At 35.8% G+C, this 13,653-nt stretch overlaps 2 protein-coding genes across 2 annotated transcripts; one reads left to right on the top strand and one right to left on the bottom strand.

Annotated features, from left to right (window-relative positions):
• Positions 1-677: 677 nt before the first annotated feature.
• On the top strand, positions 678-5,749 carry LOC108916029 (protein FAM69C). The gene is made up of 2 exons (XM_018722218.1): positions 678-885; positions 4,408-5,749. The coding sequence occupies exons 1-2, from the start codon at positions 733-735 to the stop codon at positions 5,473-5,475; spliced, it is 1,221 nt and encodes a 406-aa protein (XP_018577734.1). The 5' UTR covers positions 678-732; the 3' UTR covers positions 5,476-5,749.
• Positions 5,750-9,736: 3,987 nt separating this feature from the next.
• Positions 9,737-13,309, bottom strand: LOC108916028 (DNA replication factor Cdt1). The gene is made up of 3 exons (XM_018722217.2): positions 12,571-13,309; positions 11,478-12,301; positions 9,737-10,228 (listed from the first exon to the last, which is right to left on the bottom strand). The coding sequence occupies exons 1-3, from the start codon at positions 13,266-13,268 to the stop codon at positions 9,837-9,839; spliced, it is 1,914 nt and encodes a 637-aa protein (XP_018577733.1). The 5' UTR covers positions 13,269-13,309; the 3' UTR covers positions 9,737-9,836.
• Between the last annotated feature and the right edge of the window lie 344 nt (positions 13,310-13,653).

Genomic DNA, 13,653 nt, shown 5'->3' on the forward strand with positions numbered 1-13,653 from the left:
ACCTTTGAGGAACTCCAGGTATTTGCTAGAACGGAATCCATTATTCCAAGCTAATAAAATTTGAGGAACTCTATCAATCCTTGATTAAAATCAAAGTACTCTAGTTTTTCAAGAAAAATAAGATGGCAGTACGATCGAACTCTTACGATAATAAAAAGGTCATCGTCAAAAACTGACCTTAACGACATACAAAGCAAATATGTACTTTTAATGAAGGGAGAGTAACTACTATACAGGGTGATTCTACATTATGAGCCAAACTGAAACAGGAAAATGTGTGGCCCTTTTTTCCACAGAAACTATTTTTGCTAAGAATTCGAAGACCTTTGTTTACAAAAAACTTTTCGATTACAATTTTTAAAAACACCACGCGCGTAAGCAGAATTAATCCTCAAAATTAATGTTGCAATTCCCCCTTTCCCTGCGTCACACCAGTGAGCGAGAAACAGCCGGAAGTTTATCGAAATTTCTGCGCGTATACAGCTGCATCGACCTCCCGAAAACGTACCTACAAACGCGGTCAAGAAAGCACGTGGTTATCGAATGTAATAAATGAAGTTAAACTGACGACGCCGGCGTCTCGGGGCGTCCACACTGCGCAACTACAGCCCTCCAGTCATATGTGCCTCTGCAGGGCTGGCGATTTTTGCGTTAGTACCTTCTCGCTATGTCCCTCTGTGTACCACCCACGTAAAATGCACTTTCGTCTCTGCTGAATTGCCTCTTCCTAATATGTTGCTCGCACGAAGGCTTCCCGGTCTCTTATACACATATCGCTACACCGTGTACTCTATCATAATCCTCCTCTGTACCTTCGTTAGTTTTTTGTTTAAGTGGAACATACTGTGCTTGAACATACAAGCATGGCAGCACGTGAAAAAAATGGTAAGTACCCACTTGTTCAGTTTTTGGAACTTTCACGAATTGTCTGCGTTAATAGATAGAAGTATCGAAATGGAAATCGTTATATGCATACAGGGGGGCAGTGGCGTACGCATTAAATGACTGTAAGGTCAAGTAAAATATTTAATACAAATAATAATCCACTTCTGTTCCTTTTAGGGACAAAAAAATAAGTATAAAAGTGTATGTCATGAAGCATAAACGTATGTTTATATTATATTAGCTTGAACTAGATGTCGCTACAAAATGGGTTAACAGTTCATTTAAAAATTCAAAATGTAAACACGAAATACAGATTCTACCAAAAAAATCAAAAGATTCTATCAAATCAATCAAATATATCAGTGTATGTACCGTAGTAATAATACCCGATAATGCTACAGGATACAAGTTTCGCAAGTACTAGAAAAATATAGATCTTTTGAGGCAACAATATCGCTAAACCATGCGGACTTGCCAATAACACAATCTAATGTTTCATAATCAGTTTTAACTATCTGATTGATGTGATTGGAAAAAGAAAGTTTTACACATCACTTGAAGACCTTTAACACATTACAGTTAAAAGAAAGATAATGAATGTATGAACAAATCCTAAATTTACTAACATCAAAAGACTCTTTTAGTGTGACGTCACATATTTAGGCAACCCACAACAAATTGTCATAGTTGAAATTGTACAGACCGAATCTAACCCTTGTGTAGTATTTACATAAATGCTATAAAAATGAGCAACTTCAAATTAATTTATTTTTACAAAGATTTGTAAGTATTTAAGAACAACCAACACGTGTTTGGTAAAATAGATACATTACTGTTCTTAAAACTTACAAAAAACGATATAAAAGAATATTCCTAAATTTAAATAAAGTAAAAATTTAACATTAGCCGTGTTATGCCTAATGCGCATGCTCGGAAAGAATAGCCTCCTACGCAGGTGAGCTCTTGTTGACATGTTATCGCTGTCATCATTAGCGTATTTTCTCTTGTTTTATTTAATTTTGGCATTTTTTATTTCTTCAAAGTATTGTTATTGTTTTTCTTGGTGTTGTACTGTGTCAGTGTGTTTATCGAGTGTTTTTTTCATCAAATTTTCCTACTTCGCTTACATGAAAATATTTTTAATGCGCATGCTCAGTAACATTGATATAATTTTAATTTATTAATTATAAAAGTCGATATTGTTCTATAAATTTAAATATATAAATTCTATAATTCTATTAGTTTGTCACTTGGGGTTTGAAACTTCTTAAATATTTCTAATATTGCCAGAATATCGCAATACTTAAGGTCATGACAAAAAAGCCATTTTTTTGGCAGTTACGTCCAAAGTACTAAGGTCGAAAATCGATCTAGTAAAAACATTGAGAAATCGGCAGAAACCAAATGACTTTAGTTTAGCGTTAGAGAAAGATCGTTGATAAATAAGATTGAAAGAAATGGCTCGAGGTTCGATTCTTGAGGTACACCAGAGGTAATTGAAAACGCATTTATTTATTTATGGTAAATGAATGACTCAAATTACAAAAAAGTAGCACAGTATTTTGCTCAAGAATTTCCTCAAATCCAATCGGACACATTACAATTAGTTTCTGAAATAAGAAACTGGAAAAATATTGTTATTTTCAATATATCAGTTAATTTGTATTAATTATATTTACGGGTATTATTTTTAATTTGTATCTATTAATTATTTTGAATTTGCTTGAATTAACTTAATACAGTAAAATATAGTAAAAAATACGGGAGCTAATAATTAATTATGTTTTTTATAAAAAGTCACTTGATCAATAAAGTAATTTTAGGAATTTCGGTGCTTAGACAGTGAATTTTTTTTATATTACACTATTTTGGGATGCAATAGTCAACATTTGTTATTGAGGATTGATTTTTTTAATTATACAGGATGTCCCAGAATATATGGGCAATCTCTCGGATTTATACAGGGGACGTTAAAATAACATGACAAGTTCCTATAAATCCTAAAGAACGTCCCTGAAAATCGATTTTTTAATAATTTTAAAATGTGCAATTTATTATTTTTAGGAAAAAACAAATATAAATAAAAGCGGCATTTTTTTAGATAGGCACAGAAAGAATGAATTTCATCAGTTTATTTACCTTTACGGATGTAATATAGATCAGATTAAACAAAAATCGATTTTTCTCGAAAACAGTTCATTTTATTTATTTATTTATTTTTATGGACATCAGTGTCTTTTTTAGTTTAAGGTTCAAGCTATCTAAAAATATTATTTTTGTGCTTTTCCGTAAATGGTGGAAAAGATTGACATTATTGTGCTAGAACTAGTCCGTCCCTGGCAAACCAAATAAGCCACACATATTCTGGGACACCCTGTATAAAACATCTTATACGTCGTTTTAACCATACGACAAACCAATATGGCGTCCATGCGGAGTAAAAAACAGCCTGAATGTTCACCTAATGTTCTATTTTGCAGTCACCAATTTTAATGTTTTACTGTAGCTCACACAGAAATAAAATCGAAATGTTTGTAGACATAACAAAACTAAAAACACAATTATCCTTGCACCCCTCGCATCCGCGAACAACTAAATCTACAGGGTGTCCCATTTAAAACGGATTCAACAGAAAACTGAAACAAAATCGATTCCTTCGCAGTTCAAATTTGTTTTAGATTAGAAGAATCCATCTTAAATGAGACGCTCTGTATATGCCGGAGTAAATCGATACTGTCAAGGTATTTGTGCCTCATACAACCACATAATACACAGAGGCTTACGTTACACCGTCTGCATTGTTCTGTTCTCTAACGAAAGGGTAATTCTACCCGTTGCCACGGTGTGATGGTAAAAGATCAATGACAGGACATGCATATTAACTCATATCGAGGAGGCCGTTTTCCAATGCACGCGAAGAGATGCTTCAGTGCCTCCTCGTGGATTTAAACTGGTCCAAGGGAATAATAAATAATAGCATCGGAGGTCCAAAATTTTGGGAAAAAGTTAGAGTCGTCCCGAGACATCGGGAAAATGACCTCTATAAGTTATTTAGGTCATAAGAGACTACCATCTAGTGAACTTGATGATCTTGATGAAGGTCATTTTCAAGATTATTTCAAGGTCAACTTTTTTCCTTAAGATAATACAAATTTGACTCCGGATTCTTGAATCACAAAATGACCTGGGAAGTGGTTTCTTTTTAGTTTGCCACTTCTTTCCTCACTTTACTGGCGAATCAGATCTGATTTTTCTAATCCTGGATTTTACGGATATGAATTCATGTCAGATTATAGTTCACAGAAGGACATTGTATACAAAATATACATGTATGTCATTCCCAGTCCACATAAAGTGATTCTATATCATTTTTCCACGGATTTAGCAAACAACATCGATAAAACATAAAAATCCTCTAGCTCTAACATGCTCATCTACATCGAGATGCTTGCGATCCTTGATTACACCAAAACATTGACAAAAAAAATGTTTGCCGCACTCTAACCGATTCCTTTGTTTCAGTGCAACCTCTACGAAGAAGGCCTGGCCATAGGATCCCTCTGCGCGCCCCTTTGCATCACCAAGGACATTCACTCCCTTACGTGCCACTCCTTCGAGGCGACAAAGGAGGCCGTGTTCAGCGCTGAATGGCACAACATCCGCCTGGTCTTCAAATCGGTCCCTAAAGACCTCCAGGCCATCCACTGGTTCGACAACAAGGTCATCAAGTACCCCACCGAGAAGGAGTTCCTCACCACAATCCGTACCATAGTGAAGAACAAACTGAACCTGACTCTAGCTTATGACACAGCCGTTAGGCTCTCCAGGCTGAAGCCTACATACGAGGAGAAGAACAAAGAGAAGCGCCACAAGGAAATGGACAACCTCTGGTTCCTATTGCAAGACAATGAATACCTGGTGTCGACTTTATTCACGGATAAGGACGTTTTCCCTCAACTACTCGGGACTTGCGGGCCTTACTTCGCTGTCGAGTACTTGGAACCAGTGCCGGACATATCTTCATTACTGACAATAAGCGACAGTAGGGAGGATTGGGGGAAAAGGCTCAAGGTAGCAGTCCAAGTCCTCGACCTGCTCGACGAGCTGGAGACGGGGTTTCGGGAACCGTTCCACCTGTGCGACATAAAGATACAACATTTCGGCCTCGTGAAAGGCAGGAACAAACTGAAATTCATCGACCTCGACGGCGTTCTACCAAAGTCCGTGGTGAACACCATCATCCGGGAGGCGGAGTACTGCGAGCGCGACAACGATTGCGACTTCTTCGACTGCAGGTCGAGGTGCAACCTGGAGGTCCGCAAATGCACCAATCCAGTCGCGAACAACAACCTGCAGATCGTCTGCGAGAAGATATTTCTGGGTTGGAGGATGTCGACCACTGTGATAGTGCCTGGATTGTTGATGTCCCAACACACGCCCTCGGAGCTGGCGTCGATCCTGAGGCAGTGCGCCAACCCGGAAGGGGAGGAGGGGAAGCCCAGGACGGCGCCGGAAGGGGAGGTGAAGAAGAGGCTGTACAACGTCCTGAGCGAGATCGAACAATCCGTCAATAACGATTTCTTTCTTTAGCGAATAGGGTGCGCTTCTAGGCGATTTACTTGTACATATTTGTTACTTTAATAAAAGTTCTTATACAGAAGTGCTGTTAAACCTCAGTCTATTTAGATATAAAGTGTACAGTGTTATGGGGAACGTCAGCAAAAGGCTGTCATAGCATCGCAACGGTCATTTTCCTTTGCGGTTCATCTTGCACATATTTGAGGATATGACCTTGACAACATGCCCCTTAAAGCCAAGTAAACCGATGGAACCAAATAGGACTCTTTCTGTATGGGTAATAAGGTCCTGAAAGGTCATCATTTGTCGATAATTGGTTCCCCATTGCCACAAACGCCTGGCTTGCAATATTTTTTTAGAAGGGTTACAAAAAATTGTGGTATTTGTGTCGATTTGTTATTTTCGCGACCGGTGATTTTTGTTCAAGTGTATTTAATTAATATTTTTATGGTGTGTTGAAGTGAAATATTCACACGTATACCGAAATGATAGATATGTTGGTACGATGGTCATAGAAATATTCCAAATGAACATAAGTTGACAATACGATAAGAAAGCAAGATGTAGACCATCTATATATTTACACTTGTTACAAATATCAAGGAATTGTAGTTGAATAAACATAAGAAATTTTAAAGTAAATCTTTCAATATACAGGATGTTACAAATTCGCTTCTCACTACAGAGATCTCGGAAACGGTAAGAGATACGAAGTAGCTTAAATGGGGGCAAAGAATCATGGCTAAGATGATTTAGTTTTCGAAATATTTGAAAAAAAAAAACGAAACTTTGGAAATTCGTTTTTGTATCATTTCAGTATTTCATCATTTTGAGGTAATATTGAAAAAAAAAGAGAAAAAGTTCTTTTTTCGATATCTCCTCGAACAAAGCTGAAATGAAACAAAAACGGATTTCCAAAATTTCGATTTCTTTCAAATATTTTGAAAACTGATGATGTTAGCCTTAATTTTTTTGAGGCATAATGTTGATCCCCTGATTACGCAACTTTGCCCCCATTTAAGCTACTTCGTATCCCTGTAGTGAGAAGCGAATATGTAAAAGCCTGTATACACTGTGGCATATACCCTTACCTACGCCCATGGCGACATAAAAAAGTATTTGATAGGTCAGAAACGAAGCTACATATTATAGTGCAGCAAATTTCAATAAATTATTTCTTACGGTTTCCGTTATATTGGTAACAATCTTTTTTTAACATTCTGTAACTCCGAAAGTAGACTGTTTGAGACATATGGACACACACGAACTGACTGACTACCACTTTTATTATCGGAACATACTTAAATATCATTCAGAATAAATAAAAAGTCTCAATATTTGTTTTACTATATCGAAAGTGAACTGAAAATTGAATTAATTAGCTGTTACAACTGATTAAACATTAAAAAACTGTCGAATTATTTGGAAAAACTGTGGAATTTCAACAAATAGGCGAGATCAATTTATATTCTTTCATATATTTACGAGATAAAAAAGTTATCTATAAGAGACCTAAACATATTATTAAAAAAAACGATATTTGTTTATTAGAGAAGTAAGTAAAGTTTTGTTCATTCGTTCGTGGTATAAAAATTTTGATTGTCTCCTTTTAAATTAAAATTTTGTTAGAAAAAATGGCGAAATACAAAAACATCTAGTAAAGAGTAGATAGCTGTCTAACATTTAACGAATTTAATAACTGTATGTCTGTAGCATTACTTACACATAGTTTATCCAAATCATTGATTCAAGCTTCCACTAATATATCACAATTTTAAAACCACAATAATTTTTACACGAAAAACAACCACAATTTAGGTACCTATTTCACATTAAACAAACCATACGCCGTACAGCGACGTGCAAGTCGTCTTTTGGCAGGTAAGCTGCGCTACGTGCTAGTTTCGTATGCGGAGGGATGGATGGACAATACCCACCCCTAGTCCCTCACAGCCCCATTCAGCTATCAAACTGAATACCTACTTATAGCATCCGAAAATAGTTCGGCAGACCCGTTATATTGTTGAAAATTTACCATTACGTAGAAGTAACTTCATATTACTACCATACGCGTAAATATATTTACCGTTTTATATTGTAGTAACGATGATGCGGGTTGAAATCATTAATTACGTGTATGTTAATTTAAGTAAAACAATAATTTACATATAACATAATTAACCGTAATGATATATAACGTATAACTGTACGCAGGAAACTAATTTGTAGTAAGCACTGTTTGCAGAAGGTTCTGAAGAGGTTCAGAGTGATATTCTTTTCAGGAGAAGTTTCAACAACAAATGAAAATTACAAGTTTTGTTCTCCCAAAATGGCAGATATAAATAAATTTGCATAAAAAAATATTAACGTTGAGGTAACTTGTTTTAAGATTTGAATTTTCGCGCAAATTTAAGTAGTTCTTAAAGAAGGAAGAAGAGATGTCATGGTCAAATGTTTTCTGCTCTTCTATTAAGTTTCAGTGGTCAGATATGAGAGAATGTGAGGTTACAAACACAAACCATTAACAAAGTTATAAAAAGAATACAAGTTGCAAGAAACGCTGTTATATTTATTTTTTTGGGAAGTTATTACAAAAACATATTGTGTGTGTAGTTCCTCACCTCACCTATATATAGGGGGTTTCAGAAAGACCTTCTGTAAATACAGGGGGTGATAGTACGACAACAAATAAGAATTTTTCGTCATATGGACTATATTATGTCTATCTCATCTTGTTTTCGAGATAAAGAGCGATAAAATAAAAATTTTTAAATAGAATTTTAAGAAAACGGTGCGGAATATTTTATTATTCAAATTTCGTGGCTGAACACATACATGTATTGTATTTTTGAAGCCGAGTGAGTTGAGTGAAACTAAATGTGTACAGGACATAGCTAGTACCATGCGAAACATCGCCATTATTTTAAAAATGTTGTCACCGCCGTTCTTGGGGGTGAACATTCGAAAAATGTAGAATTATTCAAATTTCGTGGCTGAAAACGAACATAGGTATTGTATTTTTGAAACCGAGTGGGTTTCGCGAAACTAAATGTGTACAGGACATAGCTAGTACCATGCGAAACATCGCCTTAATGTTCTTTAAGTTTTTGCGATGTTAAAATTTGAGAACCACTGTTTTGTTGATTAAATGTTGCCTCTGAGTAGGTATCTTGTTTGAAGCAACCAGTTATACACAACAGGTTAAAATTTTGTAAATCAGCATTTTCTCCTGTTTCAATAAGAAAATTAATAAAGTAAATAAAATAAAGTAATAAACCTCGCTTTATCCTCGGACTTAAACTTTGAGTACAAGGCTTGCATTAAATAGTAATAGATGCAAATTAAATTAATTACTGTGAAAAAACATGAAAACACTAATATTTGTATACAGGGTGTTCCAGGACCCAAGGTAAAGTGGCAATGCTTATACAGGGTGTCCGCAAATTTCACCGACTTTGACTGCAACGATAAATAATGATATACGAAAAAAAAGTTAAATAAATTTTTGGTTTTTGAGTCAAAGTCCTTCAGAGTTGTCAAAAATAAAACTAACTTAATTTAATAACTTCATAACTCTTTCAGCGATTGAGTTTAAATTTCGCACATTTATTTGGACTATTATGGTGTATTATTTCTTAAAGCTTTAGTCAAACCGATATACTGGGGGGTAGTTTTCTCCGGTTACCTCCCAACATTGAAAAGGTCGTTTTATTTAAAAAAAAAAATGTCTCTTGAGAAAATCGCCTACAGAAAACCATTCTTGGGAAAAATTGCATTATTTGCGGGTCTGAATATTTCGGACACCCTGTATATTAAGCTGATAATGTATCAAAAAACTTACCTTTGCAGTTTTCCCTTTTATTTTGACCCCGTGTGTGTTGCGTCCTACACATTTAATTCCAAGGCCTCCTAGATGATGAAACTGAAATATTTCTTCTCGATTTCAGGAATTTCAAAGCTTCCGCTTCGAATAATTTCATGGAATTTGGAACTGGGGTCTTTTAAGGGATGAGGAACAGTGCAGCGTTGCAAGATTTCACATAAAAAAAATTGCTAGGAATCGCAGCAAGCCATGTATGCAAAAAAATGTTCACTAAATTCGCGCAGCTCGGTTAAATTTTACGAGGCTCGTCCTGATCAAACTTGAACACACTGTACATACGTTGCACTTTTCCGCGAAGGATTTTGTCAGGAAATGGGTATTAGGCAAAAAAATTGACAAACTGAAGACAGAAATAAGACTTAATTTATTGTTTTAATGAAATACCTGGAAACGTGAAATCGTTCGGTACATTTCCGAAAAACGTAGAAAAATACTTGTGAAAAAAATAAAAACTGCACATATTTTTGGAAAAGATCACGGAAAACCTTCACTACGATTCACTTTTCTGCTTAGCCAAATTCTCCAATTTATGAACGACCACACTCAAATCGGCGTTCTTCGCCAGCTTCAAGTAAACGCAGTTGCGTATATCGTGAAACACCAGCCACTGGGGCGCCTCCTTCGCGATCAGCTTCAGGTGGTCTTCCATGTCAGTCTTGGTGAGGTGGGCGCGGTAGCAGTTGCCCAACTTTTCCACGACTGTCTCTAAGGGAAGTACGCCCTTTTTCTCCGACACGAAGAGGTTCCTGGTGAGGCGGGCGAGCTCAGGCAGCCGCGAGTACATAAGCACCTCTTTTTCTTTGTCTGCCGACCGCGTCATCGATATGAGGGCTTTGGCCGCCTGCTTCTGCCTTACCCTTTCCAGCAAGGCCTTTGGAATGCCTGCAAACGGGGTAATGACATGTCAATTTAATTAAAAAAAAAAAATTTTTTTCGACTAAAATTGTTTAGTTCAGAAATTATAGCGAGGAGAGTCGATATTTTAGTTTTTTTTTAGTTTTTTTTTAGAAAAGTTTATCTGCCTGCTCTCATAAAAAATAGAAGGATCTTTGGGGCAATAAAAAATAACTAACTTTCCAAATGAAAGACAATAGTATGTCATTGAAAAATTAGTGTAAAGACAAAAGAAAGTGAAAAAGAAATGAGGATGGTTGATAAAATAAGAAGAAAGATAACAAAGTGTATAAATAAAAATTGCATTGCAAAAGTTTCACTAAAAAAACATAAATTTTGATTTTATGTTTCCGATTCGAGGGGTATATGAAAATACAAAACACTTTCTTAAGGTTATCTTTTCAGAATTTTAACGTGTCTTTTCATCTCTCAGCAACCACCACGGTTTCGTTTTCTTAAACACAAACCTATTAATTATTCCCAAATTTAGTTGAAAACCAAATACACAGAACAAAATCGACTCTTACAGTTGCCACACTGGGTATTTTTATTACGTGACCTAATTTTTATCTTCAGTGCGTCTAACATTCTGATATATGTAGCAGAGAATGAACGATTTTCATTATTTTGGCCTGAGTGGCCGTTACTTCCAAGCCATCGACTTGAATTTTCATTATTTCGGCTTGAGTGGCCGTTACTCCCAAGTCGAACACTTGATAAAGCAATATATGTTGCATTTCCCAATAAAAAACACGTGTTTGAAGGAGATCACTACAGAAAACCAAATGCATAAAAGAAATTGTCAATTGTCTCTTACAGTTGCCATACTGGGTATTTTTATTACATAATTATTATTTAATATTTATTTTCCAGTTTTTGTAGCTTTTATTCTAATGTAGATTTTGCTATTAGTTAATTTTTTGATAAATAAACAAGTTTCTGAACCAAAGTAACGAAGAGACAAAAAATAATGTAAATGGCAGCATCCCAGACATTTTATTTGAGGATGTTGATTGATTTCGAAATTAAAATTGTTTAAAAAATTAATACCACCATTTTAAAGAAGTCTTCCAGTATGAAACGTCACTAAACAATAACATATTATAGGTAAGCGTAATTTTCGAGATACAGGGTGTTTAAAATTCATGAAAAGATATAATTTATGTCCAATTGCAAAAAACTGTTGAGAAATCAGGGTTATTTTGAAAATTAATGAAATTACGAAACAAAATCCTACCTTTTAACACTGAAGCTGGCACATCCTTCGGTTTTTCTTCCTTGGTAACGGAACCACCCACTTCCTTGGCCTCCTTCAATTTTTGGAGAGCTTGCTCCATCCTTGCGTTGCAGTTGAACAACTCCCTAGCCTTCTCCAGCACTTCCTTGCCAGTCGTCAATTTGTCTTCCGCGGGCGGTTGAGGTAACGGAGCGAGCTCAACGTCGGGCACCCTTTCGATGTCGAACTCCGGATGCCAACGGGTGATCTTACTTTTATCCAAGACCATCGGCGGATCCAGGGATGCCAGGAACTCGCTATGGTAGTCCTTTACTTTGTCGAGAAGTATATTGAACAGTTTACGCCTCCTTTCTAGGAGGACGTCAGAATTCATGTGTTCCGCATCACCGATGTTCGGCGATACGACCAGCTCCCACTGTTCGTGTTTCATGCCGGCACCGAACACCCTCAGTTTTTCCTGTTTAAAATCGAACGCGTCGGAATAAATGTGTTTTATTTGAGAGACGTGCTTCTCCAACAGGTTCCGCTTTAACATTTCTTCCACTGCGGGTTTAAGTTTCCTGAACGTTATGGTCTCCTTTCGGTTGTATAGTATTTGGGAAACCGTGTCGATGCAACGGAACATTTCGGCTAAGTATCTGTATTTATAAGGTAATTTTAGAGCCGGTTTGGAGGTCTCGTCGAATATCTGCTTAGAAGGACTAGCTGGCAAAGCTGGTACAGCATTTTTAGTCGGACTTAGTAAATGGATGAGGTTACGCCTTGCCGTCGGCTCTTTCTTAGGACTTAGGTAGGCTTTCTCTGGCGAGAATACTTTCTGCGGGCTAGATAGAAATACAACTATAAAACCGTCTTTTCAAAGCTAATAATTTTGGAAATAAGATTTATTTTATCAATTTTATCAATACTTCTAATATCTTTGCATTAATGACTTACTCAAAACCAAAGATATATCATTTCTTGATCAATGTTGATCCATATTTCTCTACTTATGACTTTGAAATTGGGGCCCATTTTAGGCGATTTAGTGATACAACAATAAACAAAACTACTTTGGTTCATAAAAATAGAAAGAATGCAGCACACAACTTACCTAGTATGTACCTCTAATTCAATCGTCTTGAAATTATTTAATTTAGGTGACTCAGGAATCAAGGATGTTTTCTTTTCCAGCACCTTCAATTTATTTGCACCTTCCTGAAACCTATTCATGGATGCCCTCAATTCTGCCAACCGGGCGCTCCTTGTCATCTTCCTTCTGATTTCTTTGAGAGAAGGGCCATCCGGTTTTTCCTTAACTTTATCCATAGCATTGATCGCCTTTTTCGGTGTACTTGGAGGAGTAACATGTTTATCGCTCTCATTAACATGTTTAATACTGTCCACTGTAGTTTGTGGAGGAGTTGTAACAATTGCTTCCTTTTTACTCATATTAGTAAGCAGAAGTTGAATATCTTGGTTATTAGATACTTCTTTAGTCTTCTTAATTCTGGCCCGGATAATTTTTTTAGTTACAATTTTTGCACTTGAATTAACATTAACAATCTTATTAGCTAATAAATATGTTTCTTCCTTGTTTTGTAATTTAACATTGTATTCACTTGATAGCACATCTTCGTTAATTTTATCTTGTGAAATTACTTTCCTGTCTGATTCTAACCCATTTTGTTCTGAAGAAACTAAACTGCCTGAATCAAGCAACAACACTTTCCTAGCACGATTTATTTTGTTTTCTTCGACTGCTGATCGCTTTCTTGTACTAAAAAAGCAGGCGACTGACGGTTGAGCCATGTTTATGTAATTTTATATAAATATAAACAAATTTAAAGGGATTAAATGGCACATCAACCGTTAATTTCCCTCCAAATTCGATTTGTTTGTATACATTTGCGATTGCGCATTCACGTATCAGGTGGTACAACAGAATCAGGTTTGCCAATTCATCATTTTCTTGCTCTACTTTTTGATTTGTTTTTAAACATGGACCTAAATAAACGGGTGCTATTAATTAAATATTTTGTTTGTTGAGATTAAATATTGATAATAACAATAATGTAAAAGTAAACTAAACACTCTAAACTAAGTATCTGCTTTTGCATTTCTTATGTCTAGGTATATAAATTTGATAATTTCTACATAAATCAATTTTATTTATAAAAACCATAAAGCATAAATA

This window comes from Anoplophora glabripennis, unplaced genomic scaffold (genome assembly GCF_000390285.2).
Source record: "Anoplophora glabripennis isolate ALB-LARVAE unplaced genomic scaffold, Agla_2.0 scaffold290, whole genome shotgun sequence".
NCBI classification, from domain to species: domain Eukaryota; kingdom Metazoa; phylum Arthropoda; class Insecta; order Coleoptera; family Cerambycidae; genus Anoplophora; species Anoplophora glabripennis.